This window comes from Scyliorhinus torazame, chromosome 8 (assembly GCF_047496885.1).
Source record: "Scyliorhinus torazame isolate Kashiwa2021f chromosome 8, sScyTor2.1, whole genome shotgun sequence".
NCBI classification, from domain to species: domain Eukaryota; kingdom Metazoa; phylum Chordata; class Chondrichthyes; order Carcharhiniformes; family Scyliorhinidae; genus Scyliorhinus; species Scyliorhinus torazame.
The window spans coordinates 279,337,677-279,354,438 of NC_092714.1; the positions used below are offsets into that span (position 1 = coordinate 279,337,677).

Below are 16,762 nucleotides of genomic sequence, written 5' to 3' on the forward strand. Positions count from 1 at the left end.
GGGGTGATGGGGAGGGGGTGATGGGGAGGGGGGGTGAGTGAGGGAGGGGGTGATGGGGGGGTGATGGGGAGGGGGGTGAGTGAGGGAGGGCGTTGATGGTGAGGGGGGTGAAGGGGGGGTGATGGGGGAGGGGGGTGAGTGGGCGAGGGGGTTGATGGTGAGGGGGGTGAAGGGGGGGGTGATGGGGAGGGGGGTGAAGGGGAGGGAGGTGATGGGGAGGGAGGTGATGGGGAGGGGGGTGATGGGGAGTGGTTGATGGGGAGGGGGGTGAGTGAGGGAGGGGGTGATGGGGAGGGGATGAATGGGGGGGTGATGGGGAGGGGGGGGTGAGTGAGGGAGGGTTATGGGGAGGTGGGGGGTGAAGGGGGGGTGATTGGGAGGGGGGTAATGGGGAAGGGGGTGATGGGGAGAGGGGTGATGGGGAGGGGGGTGATGGGGAGGGGGTGATGAGTGAGGAGGTGGTTATGGGGAGGTGGGGGTGAAGGGGGGGTGATTGGGTGGGGGTGATGGGGATGGGGTGATGGGGAGGGGGTGATGGGGAGGGGGTGATGGGGAGGGGGGGTGAGTGAGGGAGGGGGTGATGGGGGGGTGATGGGGAGGGGGGTGAGTGAGGGAGGGCGTTGATGGTGAGGGGGGTGAAGGGGGGGTGATGGGGAGGGGGGTGAGTGAGGGAGGGGGTTGATGGTGAGGGGGGTGAAGGGGGGGGTGATGGGGAGGGGGGGTGAAGGGGAGGGAGGTGATGGGGAGGGGGGGTGATGGGGAGTGGTTGATGGGGAGGGGTGAATGGGAGGGGGTGAGTGAGGGAGGGTTATGGGGAGGTGGGGGTGAAGGGGGGGTGATTGGGAGGGGGTGATGGTGAGGGGGGTGATGGGGAGGGGGTGATGAGTGAGGAGGGGGTTATGGGGAGGTGGGGGTGAAGGGGGGGTGATTGGAGGGGGGTGATGGGAGGGGGGTGATGGGGAGGGGGGTGATGGGGAGTGGTTGATGGGAGGGGGTGAATGGGAGGGGGGTGAGTGAGGGAGGGGGTGATGGGGGGTGATGGGGAGGGGGATGAATGGGGGGTGATGGGGAGGGGGTGAGTGAGGGAGGGTTATGGGGAGGTGGGGGTGAAGGGGGGGTGATTGGGAGGGGGGTGATGGGGAGGGGGGTGATGAGTGAGGAGGGGGTTATGGGGGAGGTGGGGGTGAAGGGGGGGTGATTGGGAGGGGGGGTGATTGGGAGGGGGGTGATGGGGAGGGGGGTGATGGGGAGGGGGGTGATGGGGAGGGGGGTGATGGGGAGGGGGGTGATGGGGAGGGGGTGATGGGGAGGGGGTGATGGGGAGGGGGTGATGGGGAGGGGGGTGAGTGAGGGAGGGGGGGTGAGTGAGGGAGGGGGTGATGGGGGGGTGATGGGGAGGGGGATGAATGGGGGGTGATGGGGAGGGGGGTGAGTGAGGGAGGGTTATGGGGAGGTGGGGTGAAGGGGGGGTGATTGGGAGGGGGGGTGATGGGGAGGGGGGTGATGAGTGAGGAGGGGGTTATGGGGATGTGGGGGTGAAGGGGGGGTGATTGGGAGGGGGGTGATGGGGAGGGGGGTGATGGGGAGGGGGTGATGGGGAGGGGGTGATGGGGAGGGGGGTGATGGGGAGGGGGTGATGGGGAGGGGGTGATGGGGAGGGGGGTGAGTGAGGGAGGGGGTGATGGTGGGGGTGATGGGGAGGGGGATGAATGGGGGGTGATGGGGAGGGGGGTGAGTGAGGAGGGTTATGGGGAGGTGGGGGTGAAGGGGGGGTGATTGGGAGGGGGGTGATGGGGAGGGAGGTGATGGTGAGGGGGGGTGAAGGAGGGGTGATTGGGAGGGGGGGTGAGTGAGGGGGATGGGGGGGATCACTCACCTTGAAAACAAACATTTCCCCTCGGAATAAAGCCACTGTGTTGAAATGTCCGTCGCAAATGTTGGGTTTTTGAGCCTGGATAGAAGGGTCTCTCCCCCGAGGGAGGCCGAGGAGGCCGGGATTGGCGGTCATGTTTCCTCTCCGAGGTGGAGTGGATCCTGCGAGCAGACAGTGTGGGCAGCGGTCGCGTGGGTTCCAGAACCTCGGTCGGGGGACCTGCACAAAGACACAGAATTAATGTGTGGGTTCCAACCTACACAGGACAAGGCAACAGACTGTACTGCACCCCCCCCGTGCACAGCCACCCCCCCCCCGTGCACAGCCCCCCCCCGTGCACAGCCCCCCCGTGCACAGCCCCCCCCGTGCACAGCCCCCCCCGTGCACAGCCCCCCCCCCCGTGCACAGCCCCCCCCCCCGTGCACAGCCCCCCCCCGTGCACAGCCCCCCCCCGTGCACAGCCCCCCCCCCGTGCACAGCCCCCCCCCCCGTGCACAGCCCCCCCCCCCCCACGTGCACAGCCCCCCCCCCACGTGCACAGCCCCCCCCCCCCCACGTGCACAGCCCCCCCCACGTGCAGAGACACCCCCGGGCAGAGCCCCCCCCCACGTGCACAGCCCCCCATCCCTGTCCCCTGTGCACAGCCCCCCACTGTGCACAGCTCCCCCCCACCCTGCACAGCCCCCCCCCCCCCCCCGCCATGCACAGCCCCTCCCCTGAGCACAGCTCCCCCCTGAAAGAACTGATGCCATCAGGGTCACGGGCTCCATCTCTGCCCAGCACAAATCACCCCCACTGCGTACAGACTCCCCCCCCCACGGAACGGCACTTGTGGTGTTCCCCTCGCAGTTCGGCGGCCCCCAGGTGCGTGCCCCTTTGGCAGGGTGATATTCTGGCATTGCCGGTTACACCTAGGTACCCTGGCAGTGCCAGCCTGGCACTGATAATGTGCCCAGGTGGTGCTGGCAGGGTTCCATGCCTGCAATTGTGTGCTGGCGATCAGGCTGGGGGTGCCCTGTGTGGGTGGCGGTGTGTGCAGGAGGGGGGGTCGGGGACCCTCTTCCATTCACAAATGGGACGGGGTGACGGGGTGACGGGAAGCGGGGGTGACGGGGTGAGGGGGTGACGGGGCGACGGGGAGCGGGGCGACGGGGAGCGGGGCGAGGGAGCGGGGCGACGGGGAGCGGGGCGACGGGGAGCGGGCGACGGGGAGCGGGGCGACGGGGAGCGGGGGTGACGGGGAGCGGGGTGACGGGGAGCGGGGTGACGGGGAGCGGGGTGACGGGGAGCGGGGTGACAGGGTGACGGGGTGATGGGTGACGGGGAGCGGGGGTGACGGGGAGCAGGGTGACGGGGTGACGGGTAGCGGGGTGACGGGGAGCGGGGTGACGGGGAGCGGGGTGACAGGGTGACGGGGAGCTGGGTGACGGGGAGCGGGGTGACAGGGTGACAGGGAGCGGGGGTGACGGGGAGCGGGTGACGGGGAGCGGGATGACGGGGAGCGGGGTGACGGGGAGCTGGGTGACGGGGAGCGGGGTGACGGGGAGCGGGGTGACGGGGAGCGGGGTGACGGGGAGCTGGGTGACGGGGAGCTGGGTGACGGGGAGCGGGGTGACGGGGAGCGGGGTGACGGGGAGCGGGGTGACGGGGAGCGGGGTGACGGGGAGCGGGGTGACGGGGAGCGGGGTGACAGGGTGACGGGGAGCGGGGTGACGGGGAGCGGGATGACGGGGAGCGGGGTGACGGGGAGCGGGGGTGACGGGGAGCGGGGTGACGGGGAGCGGGGTGACGGGGAGCGGGGTGACGGGGAGCGGGGTGACGGGGAGCGGGGTGACGGGGAGCGGGGTGACGGGGAGCGGGGTGACGGGGAGCTGGGTGACGGGGAGCGGGGTGACGGGGTGATGGGTTGACGGGGAGCTGGGTGACGGTGAGCGGGGTGACGGGGAGCGGGGTGACGGGGAGCGGGGTGACGGGGAGCGGGGTGACGGGGAGCGGGGTAGCGGGGTGACGGCGAGCGGGGTGACAGGGTGATGGGGAGCGGGGTGAAGGGGAGCGGGGTGACGGGGAGCGGGGTGACGGGGAGCGGGGTGACAGGGTGACGGGGTGATGGGTGACGGGGAGCGGGGTGGCGGGGAGCGGGGTGACGGGGAGCGGGGTGACGGGGAGCGGGGTGACGGGGAGCGGGGTGACGGGGAGCGGGGTGACAGGGTGATGGGTGACGGGGAGTGGGGTGACGGGTGACGGGGAGCGGGATGACGGGGTGACGGGGAGCGGGGTAACGGGGAGCTGGGGAGACGGGGTGACGGGGAGCGGGGTGACGGGGTAACGGGGAGCAGGGTTACGGGGAGCAGGGTGATGGGGTGACGGGGAGCGGGGTGACGGGTTGACGGGGTGATGGGGAGCGGGGTGACGGGGAGCTGGGGAGACGGGGTGACGGGGAGCGGGGTGACGGGGTGATGGGGTGACGGGGTGACAGGGTGATTGGGTGACGGGGAGCAGGGTGGTGGGGAGCGGGGTGACGGGGAGCGGGGTGACGGGGAGCGGGGTGACAGGGTGACGGGGAGTGGGGTGACAGGGTGATGGGGAGTGGGGTGACGGGGAGCGGGGTGACGGGGAGCGGGGTGACGGGGAGCGGGGTGACGGGGAGCGGGGGTGACGGGGAGCGGGGTGACGGGGAGCGGGGGTGACGGGGAGCGGGGTGACGGGGAGCGGGGTGACGGGGAGCTGGGTGACGGGGAGCTGGGTGACGGGGAGCTGGGTGACGGGGAGCTGGGTGACGGGGAGCTGGGTGACGGGGAGCGGGGTGACGGGGAGCTGGGGAGACGGGGAGCTGGGTGACGGGGAGCGGGGTGACGGGGAGCTGGGTGACGGGGAGCGGGGTGACGGGTAGCGGGGGTGACGGGGAGCGGGGGTGACGGGGAGCGGGGTGACAGGGTGATGGGGAGTGGGGTGACGGGGAGCGGGGTGACGGGGAGCTGGGTGACGGGGAGCGGGGTGACGGGGAGCGGGGTGACGGGGAGCGGGGTGACGGGGAGTGGGGTGACGGGGAGCTGGGGAGACGGGGAGCTGGGTGACGGGGAGCTGGGTGACGGGGAGCTGGGTGACGGGGAGCAGGGTGACGGGGAGCTGGGTGACGGGGAGCGGGGTGACGGGGAGCGGGGTGACGGGGAGCTGGGTGACGGGGAGCTGGGTGACGGGGAGCTGGGTGACGGGGAGCTGGGTGACGGGGAGCTGGGTGACGGGGTGATGGGGTGACGGGGTGATGGGGTGACGGGGTGATGGGGGTGACGGGGAGCGGGGTGACGGGGAGCTGGGTGACGGGGAGCTGGGTGACGGGGAGCTGGGTGACGGGGGTGACGGGGAGCTGGGTGACGGGGTGATGGGGAGCGGGGTGACGGGGAGCTGGGTGACGGGGGTGATGGGGAGCGGGGTGACGGGGAGCTGGGTGACGGGGAGCTGGGTGACGGGGAGCTGGGTGACGGGGTGACGGGGAGCTGGGTGACGGGGTGATGGGGAGCGGGGTGACGGGGAGCTGGGTGACGGGGTGATGGGGAGCTGGGTGACGGGGAGCTGGGTGACGGGGAGCTGGGTGACGGGGAGCGGGGTGACGGGGAGCGGGGTGACGGGGAGCTGGGTGACGGGGGTGACGGGGAGCTGGGTGACGGGGGTGACGGGGAGCTGGGTGACGGGGAGCGGGGTGACGGGGAGCTGGGTGACGGGGTGACGGGGAGCGGGGTGACGGGGAGCTGGGTGACGGGGAGCGGGGTGACGGGGAGCTGGGTGACGGGGTGACGGGGAGCTGGGTGACGGGGTGATGGGGAGCGGGGTGACGGGGAGCTGGGTGACGGGGTGATGGGGAGCTGGGTGACGGGGAGCTGGGTGACGGGGAGCTGGGTGACGGGGTGACGGGGAGCTGGGTGACGGGGAGCTGGGTGACGGGGAGCTGGGTGACGGGGAGCTGGGTGACGGGGAGCGGGGTGACGGGGAGCTGGGTGACGGGGAGCTGGGTGACGGGGAGCGGGGTGACGGGGAGCTGGTGACGGGGAGCGGGGTGACGGGGAGCTGGGTGACGGGGAGCTGGGTGACGGGGAGCTGGGTGACGGGGAGCTGGGTGACGGGGAGCTGGGTGACGGGGAGCTGGGTGACGGGGTGATGGGTGACGGGGAGCTGGGTGACGGGGAGCTGGGTGACGGGGTGATGGGGTGACGGGGAGCTGGGTGACGGGGAGCTGGGTGACGGGGTGATTTCCCAGCAGGAAATGGTCAAAATGACGAGATTGGAAATGGACGGATTTCTTCACTTGTACATCCCAAATCCGCCGTTCCCTCTCCCGGGAGGCTGGTCTGGGATGTGATTAGGGAGGAAGCCAGTTATACTGTAACTGCCTTTGCGATGCCTCCCAAGCGAACAGGGTGAGGGGCAGTACAAGAGATTGGGGAAGTTGGCACAGGCTGACTGAGGGAATGAAAAGGTCAATGTTCAGCGAACACACCATAAATCTTCTGAATGCCTTGTAAATCATCCTGCGGGAGTTTGAAGTTTTCTGTATCCATATATTGATAGAAAGGAGCCATGATTGCGCTGGGATCATTGGAGTGCTCGAGGCCCAGGGCGTGGCCGAGCTCATGGACAGCCACCAGGAACAGGTCGTTTCCTAGTGAGGAAAGAAAAGCAGAAGTGATCCCGACCCAGAATCCATTTCCAAACTTTCCCAACACTCCGGATGGGAGGTCCTTGCTAAACAGTCATGTTTTCCGTGCTGCTGAAGCACGGATTCCTTCCAAACTGAACCATTTCACATCTGCCCACATTATCCTCCATTTGCCAGATGTTTGCTCGCTCGCTGAACCTTGCCGTGACCCTGTGTAAAAATGAGAGGTCACCCATTTAAAATGGAAAAGAGGTGAAATTCTTTGTGTCCGAGGATTGGGAGTTTTCGGAACTCTCTCCCTGGAAGCAGATCTTTGCACGTTTTTAAGGCAGAGGTGGATCGATTCTTGGTAACCAAAGGGGTGAAAGGTTATCGGAGGGGTAGGCGGGAAGCAGATTTGAGGTTATCAGATCAGCCATACTCTTATTAAATGGCGGAGCAGGATCGAGGGGCCGAATGGCCTGCTCCTGGTCTAGTCCCTCTTCCTATTCCTGAATCTGCTTCAAATCTGCTACGTCTCTTCCCCAATTCTGTTGCTAGGTCATCAGCCTGAAACAGGAACTCTGCACCTCCACAGAGAGTTTCAGTGAGAGGGGAGCGAGCGCGCGGGAGGGCGGGGGGAGACAGGGAGGGCGGGCAGGAGGGAAGGATCGAGGGTGGGAGACAGGGAGGGCGGGCGGGAGGGAGGGCGGGAGACAGGGAGGAGGCGGGAGACAGGGAGGAAGCGAGGGCGGGAGGGAGGGACGGCAGGAGGGAAGGAGGAAGGACGAACGGGCAGGAGGGAGGGAGGGAGGGAGGAAGGACGAGCGGGAGGGAGGGAGGGCAGGAGTGAGAGAGGGAGCGAGGGCGGGAGGGAGGGAGCGAGGGCGTGAAGGAGGGAGGGAGCGAGGGCGGGAGGGAGGGAGCGAGGGCGGGAGGGAGGGAGGGAGCGAGGGCGGGAGGGAAGGAGCGAGGGCAGGAGAGAGGGAGGGAGCGAGGGCGGGAGAGAGGGAGGGAGCGAGGGAGGGAGAGAGGGTGGGAGACAGGGAGGGAGCGAGGGCGGGAGGGAGGAAGCGAGAGCGGGAGGGAGGAAGGATGAGCGGGGGGAGGGAGGGATGGAGGGAGAGAGGGAGGAAAGGAGGGAGAGAGCGAGGGACGGGGAGGGAGGGAGGGACGGCGGGAGTGAAGGAGGAAGGACGAGCGGGCGGGAGGGAGGGAGGGAGGAAGGACGAGCAGGAGGGAGGGAGGGAGGGTGAGCGGGAGGGCGGGTGGGAGGGCAGGAGGGAGGGAGGGAGTGAGGGAGGGAGGGAGGGGGGGACGGACGGAGGGAGGGCAGGACGGAGGGAGGGAGGGAGGGACGGAGGGCGGGCGGGACGGATGGAGGGACGGCAGGAGGGCGGGAAGGAGGGACAGAGGGAGGGATGGAGGGAGGGTAGGAGGGAGGGACAGAGGGAGGGAGTGACGGAGGGAGGGACAGAAGGAGGGCGGGACGGAGGGAGGGAGGGGACGGATGGAGGGAGAGAGGGAGTGACGGAGGGAGGGAGGGACGGCGGGCGGGAGGGAGGGTGGATGGGAGGGAGGGATGGAGGGAGGGCGGGAGGGAGGGATGGACGAAAGGAGGGACGGAGAGAGGGCGGGAGGGAGGGAATGAGGGAGGGCGGGAAGGAGGGAGAGACGGAATGAGGGAGGGACGGAATGAGGGATGGAGGGAGAGACGGAGGTAGGGAGGGAGGGAGGGATGGACGGAGGGAGGGCGGGAGGGAGGGATGGCGGGAGGGAGGGCAGGAAGGAGGGACAGAGGGAGGGAGGGTGGGAGGGAGGGACAGAGGGAGGGAGGGATGGAGGGAGGGAGGGAGTGAAGGAGGGAGGGAGGGAGGGACGGCGGGCGGGATGGTGGAATGGAGGGAGGGAGGGAGGGACTGGCGGTAGGGAGGGAGGGACGAATGGAGGGAGGGAGGGAGGGAAGGAGGGACAGAGTGAGGGGTGGAGGGAGGTTGGGAGGGAGGGACAGAGGGAGGGAGGGAGGGAAGGAGGGAGGGAGTGACGGAGGGAGGGACAGAAGGAGGGAGTGACGGAGGGAGGGACAGAAGGAGGGAGGGACGGAGGGATGGACGGAGGGAGGGCGGGAGGGAGGGATGGCGGGAGGGAGGGCAGGAAGGAGGGACAGAGGGAGGGAGGGTGAGAGGGAGGGAGGGTGGGAGGGAGGGAGGGATGGAGGGAGGGAGGGAGTGAAGGAGGGAGTGAAGGAGGGAGGGAGGGAGGGAGGGACGGCGGGCGGGAGGGAGGGAGGGAGGGAGGGACGGCGGGCGGGAGGGAGGGACGAATGGAGGGAGGGAGGGAGGGAGGGAAGGAGGGACAGAGTTAGGGGTGGAGGGAGGTTGGGAGGGAGGGACAGAGGGAGGGAGGGAGGGAGGGAAGGAGGGAGGGAGTGACGGAGGGAGGGACAGAAGGAGGGAGTGACGGAGGGAGGGACAGAAGGAGGGAGGGACGGAAGGAGGGAGGGACGGAGGGAGGGAGGGACGGAGGGAGGGAGGGACGGAGGGAGGGAGGGACGGATGGAGGGAGAGATGGAGGGAGGGTGGGAGGGAGGGACGGACGAAAGGAGGGATGGAGCGAGGGAGGGAGGGATGGCGGGAGGGAGGGAATGAGGGAGGGCGGGAGGGAGGGATGGACGGACGGACGGAGGGAGGGATGGCGGGAGGGAGGGCAGGAAGGAGGGACAGAGGGAGGGATGGAGGGAGGGACAGAGGGAGGGATGGAGGGAGGGACAGATGGAGGGAGGGATGGAGGGATGGAGGGGAGGGAGGGAGGGATGGAGGGAGGGAGTGACGGAGGGAGGGACAGAAGGAGGGAGGGACGGAGGGAGAGAGGGTGGGACGGATGGAGGGAGGGAGGGAGGGATGGAGGGAGGGAGGGACGGCGGGCGGGATGGTGGAATGGAGGGAGGGAGGGATGGAGGAAGGGAGGGAGGGAGGGATGGAGGAAGGGAGGGAGGGAGGGAAGGAGGGACTGGAGGGAGGGAGGGAGTGCGGGAGGGAGGGAGTGCAGGAGGGAGGGAGGGACGGAGGGGGGGAGGGAGGGACAGAGGGAGGGAGGGAAGGAGGGAGGGAGTGACGGAGGGAGGGACAGAAGGAGGGAGTGACGGAAGGAGGGAGGGACGGAGGGAGGGAGGGACGGATGGAGGGAGAGATGGAGGGAGGGGGGGAGGGAGGGACGGACGAAAGGAGGGATGGAGCGAGGGAGGGAGGGATGGCGGGAGGGAGGGAATGAGGGAGGGCGGGAGGGAGGGATGGACGGACGGACGGAGGGAGGGAGGGATGGCGGGAGGGAGGGCAGGAAGGAGGGACAGAGGGAGGGATGGAGGGAGGGACAGATGGAGGGAGGGATGGAGGGATGGAGGGGAGGGAGGGAGGGATGGAGGGAGTGACGGAGGGAGGGACAGAAGGAGGGAGGGACGGAGGGAGAGAGGGTGGGACGGATGGAGGGAGGGAGGGAGGGATGGAGGGAGGGAGGGACGGCGGGCGGGATGGTGGAATGGAGGGAGGGAGGGATGGAGGAAGGGAGGGAGGGAGGGATGGAGGAAGGGAGGGAGGGAGGGAAGGAGGGGGGAGGGAGGGCGGGAAGGAGGGAGGGACGTCGGGAAGGAGGGACAGAGGGAGGGATTGTGGGAGGGAGGGACAGAGGGAGGGAGGGATGGAGGGAGGGAGTGACGGAGGGAGGGACAGAATGAGGGTGTGATGGAGGGAGGGAGGGAGGGATTGTGGAATGAAGGGAGGGAGGGAGGGAGGGATGGAGGAAGAGAGGGAGGGAGGGACGGAGGGAGGGAGGGTGGTAGGGAGGGAGGGACGGAAGGAGGGATGGAGGGAGGGCGGGAGCAAGGGAGTGAGGAACGGATGGAGGGATGGTGGGCGGGAGGGAGGGTGGATGGGAGGGAGGGATGGAGGGATGGAGGGAGGGATGGACGAAAGGAGGGACGGAGATAGGGAGGGACGGCGGGAGGGAGGGAATGAGAGAGGGCGGGAGGGAAGGACGGAGGGTGGGAGAGAGGGACGGAATGAGGGAGAGACGGAGGGAGGGAGGGAGGTAGGGAGGGAGGGCGGTAGGGTGGGAGGGACGGACGGAGGGAGGGATGGAGGGAGGGGCAGAGGGAGGAAGGGATGGAGGGAGGGACAGAGGGAGGGAGGGATGGAGGGAGCGAGTGACGGAGGGAGGGACAGAAAGAGGGAGGGACGGATGGAGGGAGGAAGGGAGGGAGGGGTGGAGGGAGGGAGGGGTGGAGGAAGGGAAGGAGGGAGGGAGGGACTGGAGGGAGGGAAGGAGGGAGGGAGGGAGGGATGGAGGGAGGGAGGGATGGAGGGAGGGATGGAGGGAGGGATGGAGGGAGGGAGGGACGGACGGAGGGAGGGAGGGACGGCGGGAGGGAGGGCGGGAAGGAGGGACAGAGGGATGGATGGTGGGAGGGAGGGACAGAGGGAGGGAGGGATGGAGGTAGGGAGGGATGGAGGGAGGGAGTGACGGAGGGAGGGACAGAATGAGGGTGGGACGGAGGGAGGGAGGGATGGTGGGTGGGCTGGTGGAATGGAGGGAGGGAGGGAGGGATGGAGGAAGGGAGGGAGGGAGGGATGCAGGGTGGTAGGGAGGGAGGGATGGAGGGAGGGATGGAGGGAGGGCGGGAGTGAGGAACGGAGGGAGGGATGGTGGGCAGGAGGGAGGGTGGATGTGAGGGAGGGATGGAGGGAGGGAAGGAGGGACGGATGAAAGGAGGGTCGGAGAGAGGGAGGGAGGGACGGAAAGAGGGAGGGAGGGACGGCGGGTGGGAGGGAGGGAATGAGGGAGGGAGGGAGGGAATGAGGGAGGGCGGGAGGGAGGGTCGGAGGGAGGGACGAACGGAGGGAGGGAGGGCGGTAGGGAGGGTGGGACGGAGGGAGGGATGGAGGGAGGGATGTAGGGAGGGCGGGAGCGAGGAACGGAGGGAGGGATGGTGGGCAGGAGGGAGGGTGGATGTGAGGGAGGGATGGAGGGAGGGACGGATGAAAGGAGGGACGGAGAGAGGGAGGGAGGGACGGCGGGTGGGAGGGGGGGAATGAGGGAGGGCGGGAGGGTGGGACGAACGGAGGGAGGGAGGGTGGTAGGGAGGGTGGGACAGAGGGAGGGATGGAGGGAGGGCGGGAGTGAGGAACGGAGGGAGGGATGGTGGGCAGGAGGGAGGGTGGATGTGAGGGAGGGATGGAGGGAGGGAGGGAGGATGAAAGGAGGGACGGAGAGAGGGAGGGAGGGACGGCAGGTGGGAGGGAGGGAATGAGGGAGGGCGGGAGGGAGGGAATGAGGGAGGGCGGGAGGGAGGGACGGCGGGTGGGAGGGAGGGAATGAGGGAGGGCGGGAGGGAGGGACGGAGGGAGGGACAAACGGAGGGAGGGAGGGCGGTAGGGAGGGTGGGATGGAGGGAGGGAGGGAGGAAGGGACGGAGGGAGGGGGAAGGGACGGAGGGAGGGGGGAGCGACGGAGGGAGGGAGGGAGGGACGGAGGGACAGAGGGAGGGAGGGAGGGCGGTTGGGACAGAGGGAGGGAGGGAGTGAGCGAGGGAGTGAGCGAGGGAGTGAGTGAGGGAGAGAGGGAGGAGGGACGGAGGGAGGGAGGGAGTGAGTGAGCGAGGGAGCGAGGGACGGAGGGAGGGAGGACAATAGTGGAAGATGGGGGAAGATTTGAAGAAGATTGTGTGCATTTGCTAGGATTGAAGAAACTACGTCAGGATGCTAAAGAAATGAATGGGCGGTGATGGGCCTGTTTGAGCGACCTGAGACCTGACACCCAGGGAAAGGTCAGGGTGGATAATGAATCTGACTTTGCCTCGTGTTCTGATGTTTTTCTTTCTCAGACAGTGTAGAGGAGGAACACAAACACAACAGAAATAAACATGACCTCATATTTCCCCAATAATATGGCAACGTGCCAGCTCCCTGGGTTTCTCCCGACGTTACATAAACACCTGAGCTTATGTGTGACATTCGCTCTCACCAGATCATCAAAACAAGCCGAGCTTGGCTCAGTCAAGGAGCTGAGGTTCGATATAGTGAGGGAGCAGTTAGAAATAAAGAACTTAGACATTGAAGCCAAGGCCCGGACAGATTAACAGGTTCAGCTGAGGGCAGACAGGTAGCTGGATTATTAATTTTGCTGCTTCAGGGCAGAGTGAGATTGGAAAACCCTCCCCCACAAGACAGAATTTCACAAACAAACAAGACCATGTGACTGAGGGAGCTGAGTGAGTGAGGGAGCTGGGTGAGCGAGGGAGCCGTGTGAGTGAGGGAGCCGAGTGAGCGAGGGAGCCGTGTGAGTGTGTGAGTGAGGGAGCTAAGTGAGTGAGGGAGCTGGGTGAGTGAGGGAGCCGTGTGAGTGAGGGAGCCGTGTGAGTGTGTGACTGAGGGAGCTGTGTGAGTGAGGGAGCTGTGTGAGTGAGGGAGCTGTGTGAGTGAGGGAGCTGTGTGAGTGAGGGAGCTGGGTGAGTGAGGGAGCTGGGTGAGTGAGGGAGCTGGGTGAGTGAGGGAGCTGGGTGAGTGTGTGAGTGAGGGAGCCGTGTGAGTGAGGGAGCCGAGTGAGCGAGGGAGCCGTGTGAGTGTGTGAGTGAGGGAGCTGAGTGAGTGAGGGAGCTGGGTGAGTGAGGGAGCTGTGTGACTGAGGGAGCTGGGTGAGTGTGTGAGTGAGGGAGCCGTGTGAGTGAGGGAGCCGAGTGAGCGAGGGAGCCGTGTGAGTGTGTGAGTGAGGGAGCTGAGTGAGTGAGGGAGCTGGGTGAGTGAGGGAGCTGTGTGAGTGAGGGAGCTGGGTGAGTGTGTGAGTGAGGGAGCCGTGTGAGTGAGGGAGCCGAGTGAGCGAGGGAGCCGTGTGAGTGTGTGAGTGAGGGAGCTGAGTGAGTGAGGGAGCTGGGTGAGTGAGGGAGCTGGGTGAGCGAGGGAGCCGTGTGAGTGTGTGAGTGAGGGAGCTGAGTGAGTGAGGGAGCTGGGTGAGTGAGGGAGCTGGGTGAGTGAGGGAGCTGGGTGAGTGAGGGAGCTGGGTGAGTGAGGGAGCTGTGTGACTGAGGGAGCTGAGTGAGTGAGGGAGCTGTGTGACTGAGGGAGCCGTGTGAGTGTGTGAGTGAGGGAGCTGAGTGAGTGAGGGAGCTGTGTGAGTGTGTGAGTGAGGGAGCTGAGTGAGTGAGGGAGCTGGGTGAGTGAGTGAGTGAGGGAGCCGAGTGAGCGAGGGAGCCGTGTGAGTGTGTGAGTGAGGGAGCTGAGTGAGTGAGGGAGCTGTGTGAGTGAGGGAGCTGTGTGAGCGAGGGAGCTGGGTGAGTGAGGGAGCTGTGTGAGTGAGGGAGCTGTGTTAGCGAGGGAGCTGGGTGAGTGAGGGAGCTGTGTGAGTGAGGGAGCTGGGTGAGTGAGTGAGGGAGGGAGCTGTGAGTGAGGGAGCTGGGTGAGTGAGGGAGCTGGGTGAGTGAGTGAGTGAGGGAGCCGAGTGAGCGAGGGAGCCGTGTGAGTGTGTGAGTGAGGGAGCTGAGTGAGTGAGGGAGCTGTGTGAGTGAGGGAGCTGTGTGAGCGAGGGAGCTGGGTGAGTGAGGGAGCTGTGTGAGTGAGGGAGCTGTGTGAGCGAGGGAGCTGGGTGAGTGAGGGAGCTGTGTGAGTGAGGGAGCTGGGTGAGTGAGTGAGGGAGGGAGCTGTGTGAGTGAGGGAGCTGGGTGAGTGAGTGAGTGAGGGAGCCGAGTGAGCGAGGGAGCCGTGTGAGTGAGGGAGCTGTGTGACCCAGGGAGCTGTGTGACCGAGGGAGCCGTGTGAGTGAGGGAGCCGAGTGAGCGAGGGAGCCGTTTGAGTGCGTGAGTGAGGGAGCTGTGTGAGTGAGGGAGCTGGGTGAGTGAGGGAGATGTGTGAGTGAGGGAGACGAGTGAGCGAGGGAGCCGTGTGAGTGTGTGAGTGAGGGAGCTGGGTGAGTGAGGGAGCTGGGTGAGTGAGGGAGCCGGGTGAGTGTGTGAGTGAGGGAGCTGGGTGACTGAGGGAGCTGGGTGAGTGAGTGAGTGAGGGAGCTGTGTGACTGAGGGAGCTGTGTGAGTGAGGGAGCTGTGTGAGTGAGGGAGCTGTGTGAGTGAGGGAGCTGTGTGAGTGAGGGAGCTGTGTGAGTGTGTGACTGAGGGAGCCGAGTGAGCGAAGGAGCCGTGTGAGTGTGTGAGTGAGGGAGCTGGGTGACTGAGGGAGCTGTGTGACTGAGGGAGCTGTGTGAGTGAGGGAGCTGTGTGAGTGAGGGAGCTGTGTGAGTGTGTGACTGAGGGAGCTGTGTGACCGAGGGAGCTGTGTGAGTGAGTGAGTGAGGGAGCTGGGTGAGTGTGTGACCGAGGGAGCTGTGTGAGTGAGGGAGCCGAGTGAGTGTGTGAGTGAGGGAGCTGTGTGAGTGAGGGAGCTGTGTGACTGAGGGAGCTGTGTGACCGAGGGAGCTGTGTGAGTGAGTGAGTGAGGGAGCTGGGTGAGTGTGTGACCGAGGGAGCTGTGTGAGTGAGGGAGCCGAGTGAGTGTGTGAGTGAGGGAGCTGTGTGAGTGAGGGAGCTGTGTGAGTGAGGGAGCTGTGTGAGTGAGGGAGCTGTGTGAGTGAGGGAGCTGTGTGAGTGAGGGAGCCGGGTGACTGAGGGACCCGTGTGAGTGAGGGAGCCGTGTGAGTGAGGGAGCTGAGTGAGTGAGGGAGCTGTGTGAGTGAGGGAGCTGTGTGAGTGAGGGAGCTGTGTGAGTGAGGGAGCCGGGTGACTGAGGGAGCCGGGTGACTGAGGGAGCCGTGTGAGTGAGGGAGCCGTGTGAGTGAGGGAGCTGGGTGAGTGAGGGAGCTGGGTGAGTGAGGGAGCTGTGTGACTGAGGGAGCTGGGTGAGTGAGTGAGTGAGGGAGCTGTGTGAGTGAGGGAGCCGAGTGAGCGAAGGAGCCGTGTGAGTGAGGGAGCTGGGTGAGTGAGGGATCTGGGTGAGTGAGGGAGCTGTGTGACTGAGGGAGCCGAGTGAGCGAGGGAGCCGTGTGAGTGAGGGAGCTGTGTGAGTGAGGGAGCCGAGTGAGCGAAGGAGCCGTGTGAGTGAGGGAGCTGGGTGAGTGAGTGAGTGAGGGAGCTGTGTGAGTGAGGGAGCCGAGTGAGCGAAGGAGCCGTGTGAGTGAGGGAGCTGGGTGAGTGAGGGAGCTGTGTGACTGAGGGAGCTGTGTGACTGAGGGAGCTGTGTGAGTGAGGGAGCTGGGTGAGTGTGTGAGTGAGGGAGCTGTGTGAGTGAGGGAGCTGTGTGAGTGAGGGAGCTGTGTGAGTGAGGGAGCCGGGTGACTGAGGGAGCCGTGTGAGTGAGGGAGCCGTGTGAGTGAGGGAGCTGGGTGAGTGAGGGAGCCGTGTGACTGAGGGAGCTGGGTGAGTGAGTGAGTGAGGGAGCTGTGTGAGTGAGGGAGCTGGGTGAGTGAGGGAGCTGTGTGACTGAGGGAGCTGAGTGAGTGAGGGAGCTGGGTGAGTGAGGGAGCTGGGTGAGTGAGGGAGCTGTGTGAGTGAGGGAGCTGGGCGAGTGAGGGAGCTGTGTGAGTGAGGGAGCTGTGTGAGTGAGGGAGCTGTGTGAGTGAGGGAGCCGAGTGAGCGAGGGAGCCGTGTGAGTGTGTGAGTGAGGGAGCTGTGTGAGTGAGGGAGCTGTGTGAGTGAGGGAGCTGTGTGAGTGAGGGAGCTGGGTGAGTGAGGGAGCTGTGTGAGTGAGGGAGCTGTGTGAGTGAGGGAGCCGAGTGAGTGAGGGAGCCGTGTGAGTGTGTGAGTGAGGGAGCTGTGTGAGTGAGGGAGCTGGGTGAGTGAGGGAGCTGTGTGAGTGAGGGAGCCGTGTGAGTGAGGGAGCCGGGTGAGTGAGGGAGCCGGGTGAGTGAGGAGGCTGAGTGAGTGAGGGAGCCGTGTGAGTGAGGGAGCCGGGTGAGTGAGGGAGCCGGGTGAGTGAGGGAGCTGTGTGAGTGAGGGAGCCGGGTGAGTGAGGGAGCCGGGTGAGTGAGGGAGCCGAGTGAGTGAGGGAGCCGGGTGAGTGAGGGAGCCGGGTGAGTGAGGGAGCCGGGTGAGTGAGGGAGCCGGGTGAGTGAGGGAGCCGGGTGAGTGAGGGAGCCGGGTGAGTGAGGGAGCCGAGTGAGTGAGGGAGCCGAGTGAGTGAGGGAGCTGAGTGAGTGAGGGAGCCGGGTGAGTGAGGGAGCCGGGTGAGTGAGGGAGCCGGGTGAGTGAGGGAGCCGGGTGAGTGAGGGAGCCGTGTGAGTGAGGGAGC

General features: G+C 66.8%; 1 protein-coding gene across 1 annotated transcript in view; it reads right to left on the minus strand.

The window, feature by feature from the left end:
- LOC140428682 (matrix metalloproteinase-24-like) overlaps positions 1-16,762 on the minus strand; it is a 273,538-nt gene that overhangs the window by 16,881 nt on the left and 239,895 nt on the right. The window contains 3 exon segments of the mRNA XM_072515411.1: positions 1,877-1,963; positions 1,965-2,092; positions 6,366-6,527. Coding sequence (XP_072371512.1) covers positions 1,877-1,963; positions 1,965-2,092; positions 6,366-6,527 — 377 coding nt within the window.